This window comes from Pollachius pollachius (genome assembly GCF_949987615.1).
Source record: "Pollachius pollachius genome assembly, chromosome: 7".
Classification (NCBI taxonomy): domain Eukaryota; kingdom Metazoa; phylum Chordata; class Actinopteri; order Gadiformes; family Gadidae; genus Pollachius; species Pollachius pollachius.
In genome coordinates this window covers 23,650,171-23,673,182 of record NC_136940.1, presented here as the reverse complement: position 1 = coordinate 23,673,182, position 23,012 = coordinate 23,650,171, and the positions used below count along the sequence as shown (strand labels likewise).

The 23,012-nt window shown below is 45.2% G+C and overlaps 1 protein-coding gene across 2 annotated transcripts; it reads right to left on the bottom strand.

The window, feature by feature from the left end:
- On the bottom strand, window positions 1-23,006 carry gatad2ab (GATA zinc finger domain containing 2Ab). 2 transcript variants are annotated; one of them, XM_079739752.1, is made up of 10 exons: window positions 22,881-23,006; window positions 12,141-12,464; window positions 7,588-7,711; window positions 6,793-6,924; window positions 6,244-6,363; window positions 5,860-6,060; window positions 5,161-5,410; window positions 4,121-4,617; window positions 3,511-3,754; window positions 1-2,953 (listed from the first exon to the last, which is right to left on the bottom strand). In XM_079739752.1, exons 2-10 carry the CDS (start codon window positions 12,449-12,451, stop codon window positions 2,820-2,822), a joined length of 2,013 nt encoding a protein of 670 aa, XP_079595878.1. In that variant the 5' UTR covers window positions 12,452-12,464; window positions 22,881-23,006; the 3' UTR covers window positions 1-2,819. The 2 variants fall into 2 exon arrangements, with proteins under 2 accessions (XP_079595878.1, XP_079595879.1); XM_079739753.1 differs by having other exon boundaries at window positions 6,793-6,921.
- Between the last annotated feature and the right edge of the window lie 6 nt (window positions 23,007-23,012).

Below are 23,012 nucleotides of genomic sequence, written 5' to 3'. Positions count from 1 at the left end.
TAGAGGGGTTAAAATTAGTTTTTATTATTACTTGATAGAGCGGTGAGAGAAAAAAAAGAAAGAATCCAAACGTATATTTTTCATGTACACCTCATTTCCCCGAAGAAGCGCCTTGGAGCGGGGACCCCTGGAGGAGACTGAATGATGACGTAACCGGCCTCAGCAGCGACACCCAGCGGTGCACGGAGGGCCTGCAGCCGGTCCACACATTTAACGCCAACTCTCCAGTCGTTCGCGTTACATTCAACAGTTCGAATCCTTTTGCTACATCCGGCCCTACGCAGACAGTTTGAAATATCCCCGGCCGATTTAAATCAATCCAACTGTGGAAATGAGGAGTCCCAAACGTCCCAGATGTTTCTAAACACCTGTTTGGGGTTCTACAGATGAACAAATGACAATGTCGTCTACTAAACACTGAGACCTTAGCTTTCAACACAGAGACCCGGGCTACTTGGTGAGCGATGGCCTTGAAAAGAAAAACAAAGAAAACCTATGAATTAACAAGGTCGTAAATCCTCGATGATGGCATTGTTCAATCCTTACAAAAGAATCGAGACCGATACATGGGTCTATACACAAAGAAACAAAAAAACATCTCTAAAGAATGGGGTTATACTTAACAAAAACACTGCATGTGTGTAAAAGGGATGAACACATTGGTTAAGGGTATACAAGGTTTACCTATAAATTAAACCTGTAAAAGAAGGTAGCCTAACTCGCGCGTCAGCAGTCTTTACAAGAATGCACCGATCGGGGCGGACCTCATGTGACGGCTGCTTTCATTTCTCGACCATCGTGCACACCGCCCGCAAAAAAAAAAATGGACAGAGAAAACAAACAATTTAAAACTAATAATTTAAGTATCCATTACAACCCGAGACCCCACACATAAGCCATTTTGTAATCGTCCAATCGTATGTACCTTACAAAGGCAGCCACCGCAAAGTGAAAAGGTTATAGCCTCCTAGACTGTATCCGGAGGCTGAGCACATCACCGATTTTTGTTATGGGCACATTGGATTCCCCCCCCCCCCCCCCCCACCCAAACTAGCTTATCCTGAGCCACTGAATCCTTAGAAAACACATTGCAGCTTACATCACAATTGTAAAGAACCAATTATAATCAGACAAATCATGGACGACACCTCAAAGCAGACAAAAAAAGAAAACGCATGTTTTGTTTTTAAATGGTTACATTCTGAAATGGGACCAGCTTCTTATAAACCAATAACAGGGTGTACAGGACAGAGGATGCGCGCGTTTTAAAATGGGAGACCCATTTCAACTGATGCCTAAACGCAAACCTCTGCTAACGGGACCCTATAAATAAACCGGGAAAAGTTGTCTAAAGAGGAAAAAGAATCCGCCACAAACTACAACTAAAAGCAAAACCACGTCATGAACCATGACATCGTTTACAGCCCCTCGGCTAAGCAGGAACGTATATTTTTTAAATCCAAAGAGGGTTCAGAAACACCCAACCCCCTGGGAGAAGATTCTCCATTTGGACTCCAGTAGTTCTTTGGACGTTTTTTTTCTTCTCTTAATTCCTTTCTACAATATCCATGAAGTCCTCGAAACTTTCGGTCTGCACTTTGATTTTGTTTAAATATTAGACAGCGAGACATTTATCTGTTTTAATGGTCTTCATCTTAGAAACAAGTCATTAAAAGTCGGCTAAAACACAGAACCCAGCAGATGTAAAACCACCTCAACAGTAACCTTAACCAGGAGCCCTCGACGAGAGGCCAGTTCCACGCGTCAGGGAGCACGACATCTCAAACACAGTATAGGACTTACAGGACACATTTCATATTCAGCCATACAAAATTATCCCGACACACTGCCCAAACGCTCTGCTATACACACACACGCACACAAAGTGGAGAGGCAATCTGTGTGTCGATAAACGTTTTTTTTTGTTTTGTCTTTTTTTTTTTTAAGTCTTTAGTATTCGTTTTTGCAAAGCTAAAGCAGTTATTATTTCCTGGATGGTCCACAAGCGACCCTCCCCGCCATAGAACCACAGATAATGGACTATAGCCGAGTGATGCTCACTTCTGGCCATTACTCCAGATTCCCCCGGTATTTCACAAGGTTTTATTTCCACAACTATGTAGTCAGTATGGATTTAAGAGCAGCCATCTTACTCCAGAAGCTTTGTTCCCTGCCAGTCATGTTGGAATAAAAGTATTGATTATGGGCATTTTTTCAACCACGAGTGGCAGTGAATAATGTTTTGCGAGGTCGGTAGACAGCTACTTAACACAGTCCATAGAGCTATGAAAAAAGGATTTCAGAAACACCTGGGAGCCGTCCAAATAATGGAGATGGGTAAAAATCCCAACAAGATGGAACTTCAGAGTCGAGTCCAGCAACCGCAGGGTCCTAGTGTCCAACCACACCTGGAGAGGAATGGGGTCAGGGGTAAGGCTAATCTTTGACGGTGCAAGATGGCGGCTATTTCCCAGCTAGAACGGAGGTCAGCGAGGATGCGACGGCTCCCTCTCGTTACAAACTGGAGGTTCAACTGACGACGGAGGGAAGGACGACAGACGCATCTGAGGCCGTACACGTCCCGTCTCCAGCACTCCTGAATATTCACAATCCATAGGACGTAGAGACAGACAGACGGCAGCAGAAAGAGCGAGGGAAATATATATTTTTTTCTATTCACTTTTTTTTTTTTTTTTACTTCCTAAATATGGGTCAAAACGTAGGTCCTCCCCCGGCATGGTCCGTAGTTATGTTGATAATTAGGAGGGTGAAATTATTTCAACGGGGTCATAGTTATTGTAGAGGGCCACGGTGCAGCATTATTTCCATGTGTTGGCTGTCTGGGAGATAGAGCGGGATGGGATCATGTCCAGCAGATACTCCCGCTGGCGCTCCACGGCGGAGCTGGTCTTGTGGGCGGTGAGGCTGGGGTTCACGTACGTCATGGGGACACCTGTCGGGGACAGGGTGCGTCAGTAAACCTATCGCAAACACCCGTTCCATTCTCAAGGACACACATTTACTCCCCGGTTATACCATGCCAGAACAGCAGCATTCTGGGATGTGGCACAATAAACGTCTGTCCTCAAAGAGTCCCGACAAACGCGCATCGCTGTGTTCTGCTCGCCAAATCATCCAAAGATTAAGACGGGCGATACCGAAGAGCTAAGACAACGGTGAAGGAGTTGGCAAAGCACAGAGGCGTGTCTAAATGGAGAGAGCATTCATTGTATGTTGTACGTCCTGGCACTTAAAGACAGTACTTATAATTGTGTAGCATCTTATCCCGGCTATCTTTGCTGTATACGGGGAATGGGTTAACCCAACAATTATTAGTGCTTGTTATGAACATCCTGACCGTACCGACATATATTGTCGTTTCTCTTTCTTCTACTAAATGTACTTAATGTAAGTCGCTTTGGATATAAATCTTCCACATGCCCTAAAGGTAAACGTAATGTATATGAGACGGGGGGGGGGGGGGGACGACGGGGACGGCAGGGCGTCTACCTGTGTTGCCGCCGCTCTGCTTCCTCCAGGCGGCCATGTGGACCTGGTTGCTGCCCCCGCTGCCGGTGGCTCCGCCCTTGGGGCCCTGCTGCAGCGGCCTCGCCGCGGGATGCTTGACCGGCCGGTTGACCATGGCGGCCGCCGCCGCCGCCGCCGCGTTCTGCAGCTGGGCGGAGGAGTAGGAGTGGGCCACGCCCCGCGAGCTCACCGGAGACTGGATGCTACGGGACATCTGACCGACAGTCTGGAAGGGCGGCACAAACAAAAGGTCCAATAAAGTCTTACGGTATCAGTATGCAAAGAGGTGTCTGGCCTACTCCTTGTAAAACAGTCGGAATTGTACCAACGACGACTGTTTGCACTTGCGCTTAAAGGCAGTTGGTCGTTTTATCTCAATGAATAACAGGTTTGTAAGATAACACGCAGCTTGCTGTAGTAACTACAGGGAAACTTTAGGGCCGGATATCACACACACACACACACACACACACACACACACACACACACAACATTGTTGTAATGGGTTTTCATTCATTTACAACGGGTAACTAGAAGAGGTTCCCCTTAAACCTTGTGTGCTGGGCAGGGTTGTCACTAGACTCTGGCATACCTTGATGGCGGAGTGGTGGCGCGCCATGGCCTGCCCCCTGTGCTGCTGCTGATGATGTTGTTGCTGCTGATGCTGCTGCTGATGCTGCTGCTGCTGCTGCTGATGGTGCTGGTGCTGATGCTGCTGTTGCATGGCAGTCCTGACCTGCTTGTACTGCTGGGACACCAGGATCTGCTGCTCGCTCTTGGACAGCGACGGAGAGGTGGTCTTGGAGACGGAGGAGGACGAGGAGGAGGCAGCGGACGAGGCGGCCTGCTGCAGGATGCGCTGCTCAATCTCCTGCTCCTGCTGGAGCGCCTTGACGAAGGCCGCCTTCAGCCGGTTGGTGTGCTCCGCCTTCAGGGCCTTCTTCTGATTGGACGACATGCACTGGTCGCAGAGGACGGTCCCGGCCTTCTCCTGACGCCAGCGGGAGGTGAAGTCCGTCTTGCACTGGAGGCAGGTGTGCGGCTCCTTGGGGAGAGAGTTGGCCATCGCCGTGGCCGGGCCTAAGCTACCTGTTATGGGTCAGGAGGAGGGTGAGGTCAGGCGAGGGTTTCACATTCTGTCATGGAAGGAACGCTGATAACTCTGAGCACCCACATAAATAGAGGTGTTCCGATAACATTTCTTCCTTCCCGATACGATTCAGATTCCTGAACTTGAGTATCGGCCGGTACCGAGCATTTAGCATTGTAGGTACTTATAGCACTTTTCTTATTGAAGGGTTCTCTTACGATAACAGCAATGTGGCAGTTCACTTAGTGTCGACAAAAAATAGTTTGTTGACAGAAGAGGAACTAGATAATTTACAGAGCTATTTTCAGAACTAGATCATTTACATTTTTTTATTTATAATCTATAATTATAATAATACATTTGTATTCTTGTGTTCAAGCGTCCATGCATCCATATTTTTCTGACCTGGTAGCTCGAACGCATTGAGGCCGGAGATGATACCCGATACTACCTTTTAGGCAGTATCGGAGACACTTTTATCGGTTTCGGAACACAACTCTACAAATAAAGAAACTGATACTTTACGAAAAGGAGCAGCTTACCCCTGCCGTGCATCTCGAGCAGTTTCTGCACCACCTCTTCCAGACCCAACAGGTAGATGAACTCGTTGTTGGCGGCCGACGGCAGGAAGTTGAACTCGGGGGCCGGCGGTTTGGGAGGAGGTATCTCTAGCAGGGTCTTCTCCAGCTGTTTGCGTAGCGCCAGCTTGGCAGCGGCCTGCCGGGCGGCTGGGGACTCGCTGGGGTTGGAGTTGGAGTTGACGGTGGAGCCCTTCATATGGGTTGGAGAGGCCTGGGGACAAGAGACGGCATGAGGTCAGCCTTTGACAGACCGCCTCTTGATTCATCACCGAGGGAAGTTATGTATTATTTTAGTCACGTATAAGTTGCTTAAGGTCCTGAGGATCCCATTTGTCGGTTTTATTTTATTTCTCGCATTTTATTGGTCATTATTTTGTTTGAATTATTTTTTAGAGGTTCAATAAAAAAAAGATTAAAACATTTTAAAAATGAGGGCGTCACAACAGAGCTTGCATAAAAAAAAAGGCAGCAGCAGTAAATATGATAAAGTAAGTGACCATATAATACAATTTATGAGATGCAATATAAGTAGGCCTACACAAAATGAACATTAGCTACAGGTCAGCGGCGCTAACCGAAACAGCCCTCACCCACATCAGTGTAAACATGACTCCACTGCCCAACTACGGTGCGAGCGGCGGCTCCCGGAGGCCGTCCTACCTGGGGAATGTTGACCATGACGTTGTTGTTGGCCACGCTGGCCACCCGGAGGAGCCCCTGCTGGATGATCCTCTGGCCCTGCACCTGCACGTTGGGCACCGACGCCCGGGGGGCCAGGAGCAGGGGCGGGGGGCCCGAGCCGCTGTGTTGCTGCTGCTGCTGGCGGAGGCTGGCGATCTGCTGCGGGGTCACGGCGATGGGCTGAGGGGCCGACGGGGGGGGAAGAGAGTTGGCAACAGAGACGAGAACGTCAGCGGGGGAACGGAACGGGCGGTCGAGGACGTCAACGGCTGAACAATGGAATCGTTCATCGGCTCCAGATGCTTCAAGTGGATTACGGTTTGTGTTTGGTTTGCGAATGTTTCCCGAGGTCCGGACGCCTACCTGTGCTCCCCTCAGCAGCGGTGGCATGACGATCTGGGAGTTGGGTTTGGAGGGGACGTGCTGCGCCCCGCCCCGCACCAGCGGCGGAGGGATCACGGTACCTGAGCTACGGCCCGTCACCTGCAGGCACACAGACCGTGAGCATGTAGCGTGGGACCAGCTCACAGCGGTGTCGTTCTGAGATTGAACTGGTTCATAGGCCGCTCACGATAATGACGTTATCAACTTAACGTACCGTATGTGCATATGACCTCCGTACATTAGGCCTACCATGACACTGTTGTGCTAACATGCGATTTCATAAAAAGGACCCTTTACACTGAACGCAATTGTTCCCTGCAGTTATTTGCCAACCAATGCTAAAACAATCATGCACTGACTGGAATTGTACACATAGGACACAGTCGCGGTTTTCGATTTGATGATTTATACATTTCAATCGCATCAAGGTCGACCAGTTTAACCAATCACAGTCAGGCATCTTTGTCTATGCATGATGTCTTCTCCGTGGCTCAGCCTCTGGTCGTGTGTGTGTGTGTGTGTGTGTACCTTCTGTACGGTGCTCTCCTTCTGGATCTGGCTCTGTCGCAGCTTCTTCAGCAGGACCAGCTTGGCCTCCTGGAGTCTCAGCTCCTCCTTGAGCTGCTTGATGATGCGCTCCCTCTCCTCGGGGCTGCTCTTCTGGACACAACGAGGACGACACACACACACTTCAGAGGCCGACCCGATGCTGATGGACTGGGTAGGCCTCCATCGCTGTCGCTCAACACACTCAAATCCTAATTAATGTCTGCGACAGAGTCAAGCATGGTTATGGAAACCTTTTAAATTACAGCGTTTCAATAGAAAAAGATATGGATTATATATACACATCAGAAAGGAAAAGCCTTTGCTATAAATTGGTTTCACATAAAGCAGAGCGAATTAGCTGCGAGCCACGATTCATATCAGGTTAGAGATACTTCAGTAGTTTAAACTAAAAAATGACAAGTCTAGGTTTACCACCTTTAGCGCAAACCTACATTATGTAACAAAACGATAAACACTGGGGGAACGAAGCCCTGTGAAAGGCAGACTGGTTATTGCATCCTTGCATCCGAGATCAACAAAAAGCAATTTCTAAACCTCCCTTTGTTCAAGATGAATGGTGTTAAAGCAGGATAACAGAACCGTGTCGGTGACTGAACCCAACGATGGCGCGTCTCGTGCACAATCGACTTTCCGATCACGTGTTTAGGGCCTATATCGGCTGAAAAAATGCTCAGTGGCTGATCCATCGTTAAATCGCTAATAACTGTTGGGGTTAGGGTTGCCAATTGGCATCCTAAAAGACTGAAGAGTTACCATGAGTTTATCCGTGTCCGTCTTGGTGAAACAGTGGCCGTTCATCAAGGGGCTGGCCGGCTCGTTGTCCGACAGCACGATGACGTCGTCCGGTGACGGGGGCTGACGCTCCTTCTTGACCTCACTGCGGGGAAAAGCGAAGGAAAGGTGAGCAGATGACCACCTCGAAACACAGCCCTGCATTCTGGGGTGAACTTGGAATCGGCGCAGTTTGGACCTCATGCCAGTAGAGGGCCTCAAAGGGTTATGGTTTCAGCTGCGCTGCAGTAGGGCAATGCTAACTAGGAACACAAGGAGGTTAGATCCAAGAAATCAATAGCCCTGTAATGGCGGAAGGGGAAGGGAGCAAATGGACAAGCTGGCTGTACCCCCTTATCTATATCGACTAGCACGGCAAAAATATGTGCCACTCCCTCCTTTTGACACGAGATAGCGGACATTGAGTCATGGAGTACATGGGTCATCTCTGATTGACTGCATGTACAAATATCAGCCACGTTAATCTGTTTAATTGTCGATTTGTGAAACAAAGAATACATGTTCCTTCCCTTCCCCCACCAGGGAACATGAGGCAAAATAATTAACACAACAAAGGATTGCTACATGAAAACCAACTGAAAAATGAACAAAAATAACAGTAATTTGAATTACAATCAATGTTAGAGTTTGCTCTATACAGTCTGTCAAACTATATGTGCAGGCACTCCAGCACTCCTTTAGGGAGGGTCTATATAGCCGATCCAATGAGTGGGATTTTATCAAGTTGATGCATGATTCCAACCAATCCGGGCCATCGGTAGTTGTTTTCCTCTGCCTCATTTTACCCAGGGTAAATTGGATTGCAATATGAGAAATTGGCAATTCAGTTAAGTATATTGGATTGTGACGCCTGAATCTATGTACAAAAGCACGGACCATATCTTATTCCTCATCGCTCTTTTGAACGGATGGTGCAGGGAGACAGGTTCAAAATATAAACAACTTTTCCCCAGCTATCTGACTTTCTGGTGTTCCAAGGGTTTAGTCGTCTAATTTAGCGTCTTCACACTGCAACCTATGTGTGTGTACAGCCATTGCCTCACCTTGACCTTGGCACACAGATATGGTAGTATAAGTTATTTAAGGCAACCATAAGCTTGTCAGGAGCAGTTATGATAGTATAATATTACTATACAACGACAAACACTTTCATTTTCACCAGGAAAATCACAAGGAACGAAGTGGCAATCCCCAAGCCCTGGTTGCCAGACAACTTCCCCGTCCCCCTAGAGACTCCAACAGCAAAGACAAGGTACTTCAGTTCCTGTTCTCCTCCTGGTACATGATCAACAACTTTGAAGGGTCGTCTTTACTAGTGCCATCCACACAGCCATGACTTTGAAGAGTGAACCCGACGCCTATGGATCTACAAACTGTTTACTCAAACGCCGGATGGGGATGGTGTTATGAGCAGAGCGGACATAACATAAAAATTAGAAATGCCCATTACGTGCACTGCTACACTGTCCTCATATTTCCTGACATTGTTCCACAACATCATGCTTCATCACAGACATCCTGTACAGCCAGCCCAAGAACAGTGACTCCTTCCTTCTAGGGAATATGGAGAGCGAGGAATATTCTTGAGAATCACAGGTAAACGAACGTCTCCATGTTGCCCATGGAGACATTTTGGATCCTGGATTAGCAGTATTGTATGATTTGAAGTGGCACTGAATACTCTCCACTCCATCTTAGAAACACCTTTTTGCTTTCTCGGCCGATACCTAGCGTAGTTTCCTCTATTGATACACGGATCCGCATCAGTCACCCACATGGGTTCCGTTCATCAGTCCGGTCATCCAACATCATGTGTTGATACCGTTGTCGGACGTTGACGATTTGAAAGACTGACAATCTACCATCTTGCTGATGCGTCTTTCGGTGTGCTATCAGACAAGACATTGCCTCTCGGCCTCAGCAGTGACAGTAGACTTGTTTGGTTTCATAAACTCCTTGATAGGATGTTTTTGTGATGAAATACATTTTATGGTAGGCTATAGACATCCTTGTCCTCCAAGGAACAGCGGACAGCCAAGCCGCCATTCATCTGTGGTAATGACAGAATACAGTGGCTCGTTCACTTTACCAACAGACTTCAGAGGACATTTTGTGTTCGTACACAGTGTGAAATCCTAAATATAAAACAATTGTATGGAAATTAAACCGGTCGACATGTTTCACATCGACTCAAGTAATGCCAAAAATGTGGTCCCACATATCCCTGAGGGGTTGTTTGGGTCGCTGAGAGTGACGTCATCGGGTTTATAAATCAAACAAAGAAATGTTGATCAGGTTCCACAGTTGTGATCGCTGAAATTGCTTTAGGGCGTTGATCCCACAACTGCTGTGTGAAGATTTCCCTTTGGTTATTTGCGTCAAGTGTTAACACACTCTGACAGCCCCATGATCGAAGAATAGCTCTTCCAACTTAACCAACAGGATACTTGTAAAGGCTTAAGGATGGTGGACTGGAGAAATGAATGGTCATTGGAACAAGATCAGGTTGTGGCCAGAACACAGGCCGACATTGGTGGTCAACGTAACGGCTGCGAAACGTGTGGTAGCAATTTGAAGCAGATTACGTTCGTACATTTTCAAAGCCCAGTGGAATAAACGGACTGCAGCCATCAGCATCATTTATGTTGATCCTGCTGAGATTGTCCACGTCTTTGTGAGCGAGAGGGTTCCAGGTCGGGCTGACAGGGGCCTCACACCTCCCCTCGTTCTCAGGCGAGGCCTAGTCAGAGCCTCATCCTGGGCCTCGGCTCCCCACTCTCCCCCAGCCGCTGACACCACAGTCGGGGAGCTTAGCGGAGCGGAGGTCCGCTGAAGATCCTGGAGCGCGCGACAGTGTGGGGGAGGGGAACGGATGGCTAGGAGCCAACCCATTGTGCACGCCCTCACTCATTGCTTTACCGCCACCTCGCCTCGTTCACTCAAGACACCAAATTATTCATGCACGTTTCATCTTTGACATTCGGCCTTTGCACATTCCAGACACTTCGCTCCTCACCTTACGAGACATGTTTCAAAACACGCCAAGGTGTTTGCAACATTTAGAACAAAACACAACAAGGACTCTTTCTGCGATAGCCTTTGACAGACCAATAGACAGAGTTGCCTCAGAAAGTTAAAAAGAACCTCAATAACCATTAGACTGATTGCTATCACATGGCGTCTTCACGCTGTTGATTAAATGATCCTTGCATCATTTCAGTCCTATAAGCTTCAATTTGTTCTTTGTTTGTTACGAAACAAACTACAAATTGTAGCAATACAAAATGGAGTGTCTTTTTTTTTTAGGTACAAATGCCTACATTTTCCAAATGCCTTTCTTTCCCCAAGTGTGGTTTCAGATCACCACAGGTCATTGGAAGACAAGCAATACATCCAAGATATTTTCTTAAATACACTTTCACCTTTAAGACAGACTAATCTGGTAGTTTCAGCCTCATTCAAAAGGTTCATGAAAGACTTTGGGTAAATATTTAAAATGCATGCGGAGGTTTAAACTAGGTGAACTTGTGATAAATCAAATATCAAACCAACTGACACTCATTTCAGTCATCTCCTTTGGTGCCCTTTACTGCAATCCTCTAAGTGTATTAATCACCCTACTAAAACATCACATGACATCAGGCATTTCTGTCTGGTCATGTGACACACCCACCATCAATGCAGGCCCCTCCTTTCTCCAACTGCTCCTTCCCATGTGGAAACCATAGCAACAGCCGGTTAGAACCAGTTTGTGACACATAGCCTTCATTTTGTGTGAAGAGCAGAGTTCAGGTGGTGCTTAGGGATAAAATGGACACCAGATCTGAGGAACCTTAAAGTTCTTCACGACGAGGTGTCCACCAGGAAGTAGAAACTGACTTCCTGAGTGACTCATAGCTGACGAGGTGAAAACCACCTTCACTTAGTTTGCGTACATGCTCACCGCACTGGGAAAGAACCGCTCAGCGGTCCATTTCTAGGACTGGCACCCAGAACCTTCTGCCTTCACCACCATCCCAAACTCTAACCAACCCAGAACGCAAACCATAGTTTAGGGCCAGACAGAGTGTTCACGGGCTGATACAAGCAACCACATTTGTATCAATCAGACCTCCAAAAAAAGCCTTCATTGTTTGCGATCATAATTCAACGGGACATTTAACGTCAAAACCTTTTGACTGCTACCCTCCAAATTGTTAACAATCACAATGCAATACATTGCCATCCTTTGTGTTCTACTGATTCAGGGATAATTAATTCATTCTCAGTCATTTCTTGCTAAAGCAAGCAAAAGTACAAACCAACCAGCCCTCAAGTTCCACGTAAATCAGACGTTTTGACAGGTTCATTTTTCAGTTTCTCACAACTTTACGCACGTTTGATGGCTTTCATAAAACAACAGAGTAAATGTGCCAAAGACAAGCAGGACACATTTCCAGCCTTAAAACAAAAGCTTTACAGCATACCAAACATAAATTAGTCAAACGTTGCACTGCCAAGAAACTCAGATTTACCTTTTCGCTGTGCTCATGTCCACCGGCTCGTCTCCGGTCTGGACCTCCACCTTGATGGTGGCCTTCATCTCCCCCGTCTTCAGAAGGCTGGCGGGCACCTTGGGGATCGGGTCAGGCGTCCCCTCCGAGGCAGCGTCCTCCTCGGGGTCCTCTATGTCCGAGAGGCCGGCGGCGGCGGAGGCCGGGTCCCCCGTCTCCAGCTTCACCCGCTTGCCCTCCCCCTCCTCCTCCGGGGAGCCGGCTTGGCCCGGCGGGTCACGCTCCCGCGCCCGCTTCTGGCTACGCGTCAGACGCGCGGCCTCCTCCGACATGGCTGCTCCCTCCCTGGCAGGACGACGTTTAAGGGTTAGAGTACCGGGAGTGGACTACATTCAGACAGCCCACCAACCCCGGCTGCTCCCTCCCTGGGAGGACACAACATTTAGGGGTTAGGGAACCGGGACTACATTCAGACAGCTCACCACCCCGGCTGCTCCCTCCCTGTGAGAACACCATGTTTAAGGGTTAGGGAACCTGGACTACATTCAGTTAGAGTTGTTCTGATACAGATACCAGTATCGGATTTTCCACTATTACCGCATTTTAGGCAGTATCGGCGAGACAGCGGCGACAACCCTGACTCTGGACTAGATACCGAAACAAGCTCTGTGTACTACCCTAAATCTGCCTAGCTTTGATTTTTTGGGGGGGTTTGGATGATTTGGCAAGATGTAAGACAGAAAAGGCAACATGCATGTGCATTTTATGGTGCTAGACCTCCTCAAGTTGATTGCTATCTAGTGGTCAGTTTTAGCGTCTCACTGCTGTGATGGGGCTGCTTAGAAACGAATCAACCAAAATAACACGCTACTTTTGCTGTGTGGTCAAAACAAGAGGCCAAGTTTGCAGTGCAATGTCAGGTACTATATACAACCAAGCTAGAATGTCTCGCAGCAACAACGCTCAGGTCACCTCCACATTACAGCGCCAAGGTCGGCATGCTACCACAGATGGATGTTGTAAATTTTACTTTCCAGCCAACTTGAGAATTCATGCAAAGCCCCACCACAAAGCCATTGGCAGGTTATCCAGATAACAATATGATTTATTATTGAAAAAGAAAACATTTGAAAGTCTGAACTTCTAAATAAATATGACCAACAACTGCTGGGAATTGTGTGACTACATAGCAATACAAAAAAAAGTCTGAAGGAGGTGATTCACTATTCCAAACACTCAATGATTATTATCTTAATATTAATGGCACTGCCACATTCTGCCTTAAATCCCAGTATTGACATTAAAGCTTGAGAAGGCAACTTGGAGAAGCCAGCCAGACTAAAATACATTTTGAATATATCCAACTGAAAAAGAAACCCTTCCGGCCTTCTCTCCAAAAATACTCCCCGAAAACACAAAGCTAGCTCGCTTGCTTTAGCAATGGGTCTGCCTAGCCATGAGTAAGTCTCCAGCCATAAACATGAAGTGCGTGCAGGTTGACAAGTAGACAGACTGATTGGCCATCCAATCAAAGAGGCTTATTACAGGCCTGCGACCACCACAAAAACAGTCAAAGCATGTTGATTAACCCTTGTTCGGACAATATCAGAATAAACCACTGATCATACGGAGCCCATCACATCAACATGTGCCATAACATAACACTGAGCAGCCCATACCCCCCTAAAGACGATCATCAAAATCAACCCCTGACCCCAACCCCAAAATGACCCCAGTTCTGCTCCTCCATGTTGTTTCTGTATTTGTCCCGCACGTGTAGTGAACGTTAAGCAGGGTCAGAATGACAAAAAATAAAATGATAGTAACAATCGTCATATCACACAACCATACATCAACAACAGTCCACTGTCAGAAACGGATGTATAGACTAGTTGGGCCACCTAAACTCCCTGAAAAACGGTATAAGACAATATATGAAGTAAATGCATTGCATTATATGTGTACACAACCTGATTATGGAATGGGAGCATGCAAAAGCATATTTCATATATAACTGAAAAGCCCACAGCTGTGCTGACTCCAGAGCTTTTTGGACTGCAGTGACATCATCACAGTTCCAAGTGATATACCAAAGAATCCATGGTCTACACACAGCACTTCCCCCGAAACCGGTTTAAACTGGTCTGTGGTGGAGAAAAGGATGGAGCTGGTTTAACCCCTGGAGAGACACATTGGCAGTGGGAATGGAGATGGAGACAGAGAGGCCAAAACATCAATTGTATTACAAGAAACATCCTTTCAATATGAAAGTCAAAACATATTTACAACCCTATATATTCATAACCGCCAGCGCTAAAACACCCATAATCTTCCCAGGCGTGCACCCATGCAAGCTTGCTGATCGCCGGAGCGCCTAGCGAGTGTGGGGCCTCAGAGACAGCCAGACGCTGTACACAACAAGGACAGACGTACCTCGTCGTCCCATCCCCAGACACAAAAGGCCATCTATCTGCACTGGGTGACAGCTTCCACAGTGGTGCTGCAGTCAACTACCCACAGCGCTCCTAGAAATTAGTTTACTGGGTGTGACTGTGGGGGAGCCGCCGAGAAACATATTGACTGACAGTGAATTGAAGTGTCGGGGAAGTCTTGCCCTTCATGTCACTTGACTTGCTGCTTTCACCATTAATTTATCTGTTGATGCCATCAATAATAGTCTTCTTAATGGGCTCTTGGCTTATTGTAGCCGTCACTCTGTATGCCAGCATGTATTTTGCAGTCCCTGGGCGAGAGACTGTTGAGATCCCAGAAGAGATGGATGGCAAACTGGTGTATGCCCCACTGCCAAGCAACAGAAAGGGAGACATCAAATAAAATGGCTGTGTGCGTGCGTGAATGTGTGTTTCTCCTGTGCACATGCTCCAGGATGAATGGGACTTGTGACTGGCCTAAATCATTACATCATCTTCAGCCACAGCCCTCTGAAGTACCGCCACTCTGAGCTCATTTTGTGATCAGCGGCAAGGTCTTCACACAAATGACCCACGACATGTACCGTGATGATTGATATGAGCATCAACCCACCATGCTTACCATTATGAGAGATGGCTCTGATAATGGCACCTACTTTTAATTTTTTTAATCAAAAATAAACAAAATAAACCTTAATTTTGTCCTTTTTGCTGCTATTACATTTACATTGGATCATGAGACATGAAAGAGAAAATAATATCTTGGTTGCAAAAGTTAGACAGAGAGGACAAGCCGAAATGACCCAGCTCAAATATGCAAAAGATGGCCTAGTCTCATACGACATAGTCCTGGGGGGTTTATTCTATGAAAAAAGCAATACGCTTCACAGAAAGACGTTTCAGATGGACAATAACCAACAACTCCCACAACATGGGCAGGCAGTCAGTCACCCAAGAACGGTTACTGAATCAATCAGTGCAAGTGGCAATCTACTTCAGGTCTGTCCATCAAGCCTGTGAGAGACCTAATGAGAATAGGTCTAGCCAGGCAAGACAGCAGCTCCAGCATTGCAAAGCGTGCTAGAGGAGCCTACAAGACGCTGTTGTAGATGGGTCTTACTTTGAACGATGAATTAAGAAAGAGATACACTGGTTTACATCAAGAGGATACAACGTGCTCATACAGCCTTGATACTCAACTCTTCTTTAGGATAAGCCTTGCAGCGGTCACGTTGTGCTTCCCTTATTCATGCTAGGTTACACAGTTCAACGCAGAAGCATTCCTAGTGGGCAGGCAGCTCCATTTCCCAAAGAGCCGGGGGAGTTGACAAGTGTCGAGTTGACAGAAAAAGTGCCATGGAGAAAATGAATTAAACAAATTAAAACATGACAAGTATGAAACCGAAACATCTTTGACACATGCTTCGGGATTCATTAGGACCAATTGCGCCCACACTTCAGGGATAATCAGATAACCCGAAATGATGAAACAGTTGAAGTACACGTTTCAATGAACACTTAAAACTCAATAGATCAGCTCAGAGTCAGTCACAAAGACTGTCCACTGGTTGTCCAAGGGCTTGCACTCCGTATGCACTAAAGAGAAACGGCCACAGAGCACATTGGTCTAGAGTTTTACATAAACAGCTTCTAATGTGGCACGGATAAAATAGCAGATAGCACCAGAAGCAGGGTGGCATTACTGATCTGCGATTGTTCCGTCAAAAGTCGAATATGTGGAAACAAAACCTCCTTATATTCCTTTAGAGTATTAAGGCCTGAGGGCAGACACCATATTCGCTATAAAAACAGAGTATTCTTTGTCTAGTCAAATGTGTGCAACAATCTACTCCTAATGTACCTTTAGAATAAGGCCCTGTCCTATTTCTATGATCACGTTCAGAACAGACTCATTTCTTTCTGCCCTGACACAGCCTAAAAGAAAACATGTAAATCAAAACACTTGTATTGTATTGTACGTCTTCACTGTATCGACAGCAATATATTGTTTCACTTCTTATGACAAATGTACTTATTGTAACAAATGCACTTATTGTAAGTCGCTTTGGATAAAAGCGTCTGCTAAATACCCTAAATGTAAATGTAAAATGTAAATGTTATATTCTGTGGCAGCACAGGTTCACATAATTACACTGCTTAAATAAAAACATTGCTTTCCATTCACTGAAATGGAAAGCGGCCCCATGTATGACAACATTGACTTGCCTGAAAGCAGCTGGGATTCCCTCGACCTGAATTTGACTCAAATCGTATTCTGTGTAGTGACGGGTGGTTCAGGGAGCAGAAGCAGATCAGTGGCAATGCCTCCTCTCTTCAGGTAGCGTGCTAGCCTCTCATCTGCTGCATTGTAATGATCTCCCCACTGGGACTGGATTCAGCCAGCCAACACATTAACAGCCATTTGAAAGCATACTCTGGCTTTTCAACACCATCCTTTGGCCTCGTCGGACGAGGAAACAACAATTACACTGACCAATAAAGAACAAGACATTATAGCCCAATAAAATAAAAACGTTGTGAGCATCAAGAATAAAAATGTCTTCAATATCAAGCCATGTCATTCTTAAAAAGGTTTTGTTATAATGCTCTCCTTGAAATAAGGGTCAATTCCCTGCGTGTTTAGCAATTCAAATGCTGTGACACAAAAGTATATTGAGCGAGGGCTGCAATACATTGATGGAAAGGCAAGAGAACTAAATATCATTATCCATGTTTACCAAGGCAAGGGTGGGGGAGGGGAATCAGCTGAGATGCCATGGTTGGCTGGGGGGGGGGGGGGGGGTCATTACACAGTACCGGCTGGAAAACACTCTTCCTTGTCTTCTCTTCGTTAGACTCCTTTCCTCCTTCCCTCTACTCCTCCTACCTTCTCATTAGCCATCATAATATTCTGTTCCTTCCTCTTTCTCTCCGTCTTGCTCCTCCTCCCCCACCACTTGCTTTTGCGTTCTACTGCCGTCGTCTAGGCCGGCGAAGGGAGTGTGCCCCTACTGGTGGTGTCCTGAATGCCAAGGGTTAAGCCCCTGCCATTTTAACGCCAATGACAGATCAGACCATTAGGGTGTTACCTAACAAAATGGAAGCTTTTAACCCTGACTCTGCCAGACGACCTGGATGACTGCGTGGAGCGGTGTCAGTGTGAAAGCAACATGCGCAGGAAGTGAGTGTGCCTCGTGCACATGAACACACTGGAATGCATACACACGCACACTTTTTTTTTTTTTTTTTTTTTTTTAAGCATCAGAGGCCAACAGATTTCCCTGCCTTCCCTGCCTCTGGACACTTGTGTCCAGAGGTCCATTTACCAATAATAAATACCTGACTAGGTTTTCATTTTGCTTCTATAACAGCCTTGACAAGGCAGATAATACATCAGCACAGCAATGAATTTGTGAAACCAATAGCATATCTTGCAGAGTACAATCACCATACAATTGTATTCTGGAGACGCTAGACTGTATTCATGTGTGAACTGGATAAGCGTGAGATTATCCAAACTACTTTGCATCAATGCAATAGCAATAGCCAGCTATAAAGGTCCTAGAAGTGGTGTAGTCGCGTTAAGCAAGCGATCCCTAGTCGTCTTCTCTTATCTCACTTCAAGTCATTTGAAAGGCTTAAATACGAATGTTAACTTGGCATAATAAAAAGGAAAGTTAAACATTTGTAGCTACAATGGCCTGGGATTATCGCTAATTTGGGGCCACATTGCTTCCAAACGCGTCACAGAAATTGTTTTCAAAGCGCTGAACCACACATCGACTTGTGGGCCAGGACGACACGCGCAGGCTCATATCAGATTTCAATTCTTGGAAATGTATGGTAGCAGGAAATGACCAGTGAGGAGCGAGAAATGGAGGGCACAAAGGAGCACAGTAACACACCAGCCAACAAAGAACCGTTCTGCAGAAGAACTCATTGTGGAGTGGCTTCAGACGCCTGAATAATCTGGGGAGCTCTGCAGAGGCACGGCTTGGTCTTTGCTACAATGATTACGATCGCGCATTATGTATGGTTTTTGATTGATTTGCGGTACAATATAAACCTTTGGTACAGCACAAAGCGAATACTCCTTTTTGAGTTTTACTTTCATGAAGTTCAAGATGGATTAGGCACGGACATTTTAACAAGGTCATGGCATGATGAACCCCACTGGTTTGATTAGAACCAATAATTTGCATTACCATTAGGCATACATTAAGGGCATGAGTTAAACAGATGTGCTGAAACTAGGGCTGTCGAGTTCTGGGCGGTTGGTCAACATGCACGATATGCACTTGTTCGACCAAATTCTCATTGGTCAGACAATCACTGGGGTTCCCTTCTTAAGAAAAAAACGCTTCTCAATACCTTATTTTTGGGATCAGAGAGACACATGCAGACAGATTTTTTTTTATTTTTGAGCAATAGTCTATATTGTTAGAATATCAAATAAAAAAATAATTTCAAAGGTCTGTAGTTTCCGCTATAATATACAAACCGGTTTCCATAACTTTGAACTCGCCCAACTAAAAGGATGACTAATTACTTACGGAAGATACACTCTGCAACTATTGATTTCACAGCATTTCAAATAAGTTGTTGGGTGTGGCAGCATTTGGTTAACACCCGATGGGCTTCAAGTATGAAAGTATCCGGCTTGACACCTTAGCACGCATCGCCATCCGCCATCCACTGGGACCCATTATATTAAAGTCAAAACAAAACCTAGCATTGAATCTTACAACATGTTGTCTTTCTACTACACGACGCTCTGTGGCTCGTCTGGTGTGACCCGCTGTACATTAAAGCCCTGCCATAAGTGAGTCCGACCATCAGTGGATCTGAAACCCATGACTTCTGCAAAACAGCACTTGCACAATATTTAAGCTACCTGGTTGAGTAGTGCATTATTGTGGATTAGGTTAATCTAGAGATAACGTTCAAATATATCTATTCTTTTTCCATTGACCCATCGATTGGTCATTTAATTCCATCAACCAAGAATTTATTTGGTTGACTACAGCCCTAGCTGAAACCATTGCAATCCCTCTTGGATATATCCCATGATGTTCTAATAAAGTTGTTACTGCTTGCCACAAGTAGTTGCCATGTCAGCCTAAGCCAGCTAACACACAATGGAGGATGGGGTTACATTGCACCCAACTTTAATAACAGCTACCTCTCAAATATAGTAATCAACAAAGTGTAATTAGTATTTAGATTTGACTAGCTGCTAGATAATCTAAACTACAAAACATTAAGATTATTTTCAACACAGACAAGCAGTAACATGGTTCAAAGACAAACTACTCTGCAACCAGATTGGCAACAAGTACCAAATAGCTATACAACACTGATTGCCCACTTGGTTACATTTGAAGAACAAAACCTTATTGGCCTATCTATGCAATGTATAGCTACAGATTAAAGAGGACGGCATCGTCAGCATAATTTTATTTTTCTTATTGCCAGCATTCCCAATTAAACTTCCAAAACAAGGTTTTTCTCCTGCTGTGAAGAGCAGATATATTGCTTATCTTGAAGTCTATAGACTTCTATTGATGTCAAAAACTCATTACAACCAGTCACACAGCCATGCAGTTGCTTGGTCAGCAGATTTCCCCCTTCTGTGCCTTACAATTAATCAGCCCACGAGAGTAACTGCTAAAACATCTACTTTGGTTGGAAACGTAAAAACATAGATACGATACTATTAAAGTGGGCGCTGCCCTTTAAAAATACACATTTTTAAGTTTGTTTAGATAAATGTTGGAGCTCATGTTAGAAATGATATAACAGTGTGATACACAGTATTATTGTGAACGGATTGTACATTGGCAGTAAGACCCTTCTAAAAAAGGTCAACTCCATTCTCACAAGGACTATCAATAAAAAAACCTACACAAAATGCAAATAGATGTTTTGCATTCGAAACAGTGGGCTGCAGCTCCTACTGAATTGGGAGCACATAGAAGAGTCCCAATGAAGTAGCCTACGACAGGGTAAACAAGACGATGGTTGAGGCAGTCAAATATTAAAGGATTCTTCTAGGAACTCAATGCAGCAAACGCAAATGTATTGCAGCCTAACAAACATTGAAAGACAAATACTATTTACATCCTGAAAACAGCACCAGTAATGCAGGCTTCACAGTTTGAATTGTCCTCATTAGTAAATGAAACAGACAATGGTCTGAGGTTCAAGAAAAGTTTACATACATTAAGGGGAAGTGAGGCTCTGTGTAGATTAGGACTACTCATTTGGGACATTGAATGCTATGATCTGCCAACAGGCTGAAGGAGTGTTTGCCGATGCGTGCCTGATGCTGTCACAACATTGTTCAGAGCTAGATATTGCCATTTCAGCCTTTTCCAAAAGATGCAAATGCAAGTTTTCCACAGTTACTGCTGAGAAATGTCCATCTTTTTCATACTTCAAAAACACATCTAATGTGTTCGAACCGGATCGTACGACCACCATCTACAAAGCTGCACGATTGACCAATTCAAATTACACCTTCTCTTCATATACCTCTCAAATCCCCCCCATAACTACAACATTAAGTTTTAGGCGTCATAGAGACAGAGAGAGTAAATACAATATTGACAGGTTAATCATCAGATATAACAATCTTATCTTAAAAACTAGGCAAGCATTGAAACATGATACAACCTGTACCAATTGCACTCTAAAAGCCATTTCAGATTGTCTGCAAGATGCACAACATAAGCAACAACAATGTCTGTACCTATAAATGTACTCCAACTTGAGAGCTTTCAGCCTGACAGAGGAAGGAATGTTAATGACAAAGGAGTCTCTGCAAACATAAAAGCCGGGAATTGAAAAACAAAAATATATGAACTTTAGATGTCCCTTCAAAAATTGTGAGAATAATTGAACATGAATTGTACAACAAAGGTTTCTATCCCTTTGTGAAGAGCACTGCTATTGAGCAGAAATAGCCCAGGGAAAAGGAGTACAAGCAGTAGTCAAACCAGTAATAGTCGAACAAACTCTACAGCACAATCTTCGCAATCGCAAGAATTGTTCATACTTTCCCTTCAAAACAGATAATTTACATAAATGAAAGACAGGAACGGGGATGGACCAGGAAGTAGTAAACAAACGACGCTAAAAGTGGATCCGGCTAGTTGTCCGTGGACGTTACTTGTGCATTATTATATAAACGATGAAAACCAACACCACCATCATATCATTTATAATTTGACCATTCGGTGACATTCAGTGCAATGATGCCTAACGTTGGGCGGTTGCCAGTCCATCTGTCACCGATACGCACCGATGCGGGCCACGACGTTCACCATTACGTTAACTGTTACACCGCCATAAAAGGCTGTCGTGGTGGAGACTGACAAAGTTATGACATATAAAGCTTCGCCCGTGTAGGGCATTACAACAATACGATAATCTGCACTACACATGCAAAGCAGGAAACTCGATCTGAATACTACTACCACCTCATTAGGAATACGGCGATATACATTGACCCTTGAATCACACCTTCCTACTTGTATGAAAAGGAAGCTATCGTATTCTTGGCTTTCAGCGACCCCCCAAATGTCGAGTCTTAAGAGCTAAAAGCTATTTAACGCTAGCCAAGGGGCGATTAATGCAGACTGCTCACACATTGCATTACAAATGTGATGGTGTGGGGTGACATATTTAAAATCACTGAGAAATATGGATGTTTTTTATTGTTCTTTTTAAAAAAAAAAACGACCCAATAGCGATGCATAACAATGAGATCTATTCAGGGGAGTGTAGTATTAACGAGCTAGCGGCTAGGTTAGCTTGTATACGGCGGAGGCTAACTCCCTAGGTGCTGTGCTGCTGCTCGGCTAGCCAGCCGCTCCGCACCGCACGAAAACAAACTTAAATGTGCACCAACAAAAAAAAAAAAGTTACACTCTCGTTTCGTTCAGTTTATGTATTTATAAATAATAAAGATGATTATTAACGAGGCAAGTCGCGTTAGGATTGTTACAAAAGTGACCGTGATCACAATTATTGGGTTTTTGACTTTTGAGACGGTTCGTTCTGTGCATTGTGTGCTCGATGGGTGTGTGTGGGTGTGTGTGCGTGCGTGCGTGTGCGTGTGAAACAGTGTGTGTGCGTTAAACGAGCACATAGAGCGATACACGAATCAAAACCTTGAACGTTAGCGGTTAGCAAAAGGCACAGCGGTGCTAAGCTATCTCATGTTAGCTGACCGAGCTAACGTCGACAAGAAAAAAAAACTTCGCCTTAATTGAATTTAAATTAGGCAAACTATTATTTTTTATGTTAATTGGGTATGATTACTTACGTGGTTTTAGAGGGGGTTGACGGCGTTGGCCCTAGTTTTCCGGTTGTTTGGGTTATAATTTAGCTATCAATACCCGTAATTCGATGAAAAAATCCCGGGGATCCCCTCTCTTGTGTCCGCTGCCACTCCGAC

What these genes read in the sequence shown, in the direction of transcription:
- gatad2ab (XM_079739752.1), bottom strand. Translation starts at nt 12,451, where the DNA reads ATGTCGGAGGAGGCCGCGCGTCTGACGCGTAGCCAGAAGCGGGCGCGG. An exon ending in AGGAGAGCACCGTACAGAAG is followed by an intron (nt 6,364 to 6,792) that starts GTACACACACAC and finishes GTGTGCCTGCAG; the next exon opens with GTGACGGGCCGTAGCTCAGG. An exon ending in GCCACCACTCCGCCATCAAG is followed by an intron (nt 3,755 to 4,120) that starts GTATGCCAGAGT and finishes CCGCCCTTCCAG; the next exon opens with ACTGTCGGTCAGATGTCCCG.